Below are 3,515 nucleotides of genomic sequence, written 5' to 3'. Positions count from 1 at the left end.
TTAAATAAGCAATATGTAATACATAAATATTATATAAATATATATATATATTATATATATATATATATATATATATATATATATATATAATAGAATACATTGTACAATTTTGGTATTTCAGATTTGTGCTTATTTTTTCTTCAGTTGTTTTCTAAAGCTTTGCAATTGTACATCTTTAAACAGTTATATCTGTGTTATTGAATAAAGACTAATATGCTGGAACTGGTGCTGCATGTTATTTATTATTCAGTGTATTTTAATGTGGTCTGCAAAAGCTGCATCAGCTAACTTGACAATAAAAGACAAGAAGAGCAGCAGGATTGTTTTGCGGCTTTCTTTGTAGCCACATGAAAAGTCTCTGACATGTTTCCATTCATAATTTCTCCACTGCTTCCATCTTTTCTCCTTAATACGTCCAAATTGACACCACTTCACAGCTGAGGGGATTTCCACTGAAAGACAGATTAGACATCATTTAATGTTTCGCCTCGAGCTCCAAATACACACAAGACAAGCGCAGATATGTCTTTAAATTGGAAACACAATGAGGGATTAGATCAGCCGTTTATTTTTCTTTCAGAGAGCTTATTAATCCTCGAACACATTCTGCTTTCCTCCTCTAACTCTTGTGTAGTACACAATGTCGTGAATTAGAGACGGATTACTGACACACGCTTTTATCTAGCACGCCAATACAAGCATGCGATCGTAGTACATACTTCACCTGTGCCCGTATCAAACCCTATTTAACTTCAGATTTCTGTTAATAAATCAGTTATTATTTGGATAGCACGTAGAGTGGATGCACAGATAGCGTTTGCGATCACAGACTACGTTTTGGGTCTTTTCGTCTGTATTTCATGTCAAATCCGTGTTAATTGCAAGGACCGTCCGCAGGCTTATCCCGTGCATTTGAACCTCAGACAAAACAGTTATTAAGTTAATCTGAAGTGTGTTTGAAGTCTTCTGGCCTAAACTCTTGTCTGTCTCTCCCGAAATCCTTCACAGGGCTTTCAAAGAGCAGCAGAAGCCGTTTTCTGAGCGTCTGGGATTTAAACGAGGAAGAGGACGATGCTTCCTCACCTCAGGAATCGCAATTTAATCCGTCAGTCTTAGAGACACTTCCTTGGGCGTGGCTTTCGTCTATGAACAAACGAACGGAGCGAACTCTGATTTGTGCACCTCATCTCAACATGGATGCATCCCTCCAGGACTCCCATTGCCATTTGGCCAGAAGCAGCAAGTATTGTGCGCCCCCTGGTGGTTACAGAGGGAATGACGTTCACGCAGATCGCGCATTGCCGGTGTTTTTATACCCGACCCATGTTGATCAGCGAGTCTATGATAGATCCTACTGTAGCGGTGCATCGCTGCTCTCGTACCTGCCGCCGTTCCATGGTAGCTTTGGCATTTACGAATGTCCCTTCGAGCCCGCCTTCATCCAGAAACGCAACGAGCGTGAACGCCAGCGCGTGAAGTGCGTAAACCAGGGATACGCCAAACTACGCGACCACCTGCCTAATGGGACCACGGAAAAACGGCTGAGCAAAGTGGAGACTCTGCGCGCGGCTATACGCTACATCAAGTACCTGCAGGATCTGGTGGAGAATGCGGGCAGGGCGGAGCAGAATGGAGGAGCGTCGCCGCTTTCCGTTTCTGAGTCGTCTTCTGAGGAGTCTGTCGGGAGTTAAAGATGTACAGAAAACATTGTTCATGCGACTTTTATCCTGCGCCACCAAAACGTTATTGATTATCAGATATTAGCATGTGTTTTAATGATGCAAAAGCACAATTGGTAATTCAAAAAGTGCAGAATTCATAATTACATAAGTTTATTTTAAAGGGGTCATATGATGCAATTGCAAGTTTTCTTTTGTCTTTGGAGTGTAACAAGCTGTTTGTGCATAGACCACCATTCAAAAGTTTGGGATCAGAATGATTTTTACAGGAGTTTCTTCTGCTCATCAAGGCTGCATTTATTTGATTAAAAATAAAAATTAAAAAATACAAAAAAACGTAATATTGTAAAATATTATTACGATATAAAATAACGTTATTCTATTTTAATATACATTAAAATCTAATTTATTCCTGTGATGCAAAGCTAGTTACTCCAGTCTTCAGTGTCACATGATCTTCAGAAATCATTCTAATATGCTGATTCATTATTAGAATTATCAATGTTGTGCTGCTTAATATTTTTTGGAACCTGAGATACTTTTTTTTCAAGATTCTTCGATTAATAAAAAGTTAAAAAGAAGAGCATTTATTTAAAATAGAAATATTTTCTACAAATATACACTACCGTTCAAAAGTTTGGGGTCAGTAAATTTTTATTCTTTCTTTGTTTAAAAGAAATTCAAACTTTTATTCAGCAAGCATGTGTTAAATTGTTAGAAAAGATTTATATTTTGAATAAATGCTGTTCTTTTTAACATTTTATTCATCAAAGAATCCTGTAAGAAATATCGCAGTTTCCAAAAGAATATTTGGCAGCACAACTATTGCCAAGATTAATAATTCTAATAATAAATCAGCATATTAGAATGATTTCTGAAGGGTCATGTGACACTTTATACTGGAGTTATGATGATGAAAATTCAGCTTAGCATCACAGAAATAAATTATATTTTAAAGGATATTAAAATAGAAACCATTATTTTATATTGTAATAACATTTTGCAATATTAGTGCAGAGTCAGAGCACACCTCGCTTTTCAGAATGATGAGCTTTGTAAAAATCGATGCATTTCAGAAAGGTGCGTTTGCACCTTAAACCTTATAAACACATTAGATTACACCAAATACACAAAATAATGTTATTTTTAGCATTGTCACGATTTGACCCCTTTAAGTTTGGTCTTCAATAAAGTAATGAAATCTTCTGAAATGTGTTGAATATGGCACGAGATTGCCATTTTAGTTGGCTAGCGTGATGTAGTGTGTTTTCAGACTGGGACATGAGGGCACAGGGGTCATGACGCCCAAAAAAGCCTTGAAATCAACACGACACCCGGTTTCTGCTCTTGCATTCTCCTCTGATCATGTGAACTGTGATTTTTACACTTTTTTTTATTCAAATAAATCTTAAATTATACTTGGAATGGGGCTGTTTTTTTTTACTTAGAGATACATTGATTGTAGTCTTGTTTCTGTTTTTTTTTTTAAATGACTGTATTCCACATGTTCATAAACAAAGCTACTGCCTTAAATTTTTAAGTTTGATCAGACTGGCTGTATGAATCATTTCAATCATTTCTATTTGAGTCCCACACAACTTGTTACATTTTGATGAGTTTCAGATATTTTGCCCTGATTTATTGATCATTTTTACAGTGCAAATAAACATAAATCAAATTTATGACCCAGAAATGTTCTTGACATGTTAAGACATTTTTATAGTTGATAAGAGACTCAGGAATGATTGGCACAATCAGAAAAAGCTCATAAATCAAGCAAAGCCACAGAGATGACAGTGACTCATCTGTGAGCTGATTGGTTTGGCAACTCAGTGA

The 3,515-nt window shown here is 36.4% G+C and overlaps 1 protein-coding gene across 1 annotated transcript; it reads left to right on the top strand.

Annotated features, from left to right (window-relative positions):
* Nucleotides 1-830: 830 nt before the first annotated feature.
* Nucleotides 831-1,909, top strand: LOC109096402 (achaete-scute homolog 5-like). Its single transcript, XM_019110015.2, has one exon. The coding sequence runs from the start codon at nt 1,146-1,148 to the stop codon at nt 1,689-1,691; it is 546 nt and encodes a 181-aa protein (XP_018965560.1). The 5' UTR covers nt 831-1,145; the 3' UTR covers nt 1,692-1,909.
* The last annotated feature ends 1,606 nt before the right edge of the window (nt 1,910-3,515 follow it).

Source organism: Cyprinus carpio, chromosome B22 (assembly GCF_018340385.1).
Source record: "Cyprinus carpio isolate SPL01 chromosome B22, ASM1834038v1, whole genome shotgun sequence".
Lineage (NCBI taxonomy): Eukaryota > Metazoa > Chordata > Actinopteri > Cypriniformes > Cyprinidae > Cyprinus > Cyprinus carpio.
Note: the sequence above shows the minus strand (reverse complement) of the source record. Positions and strands in the feature narration are given on the sequence as shown.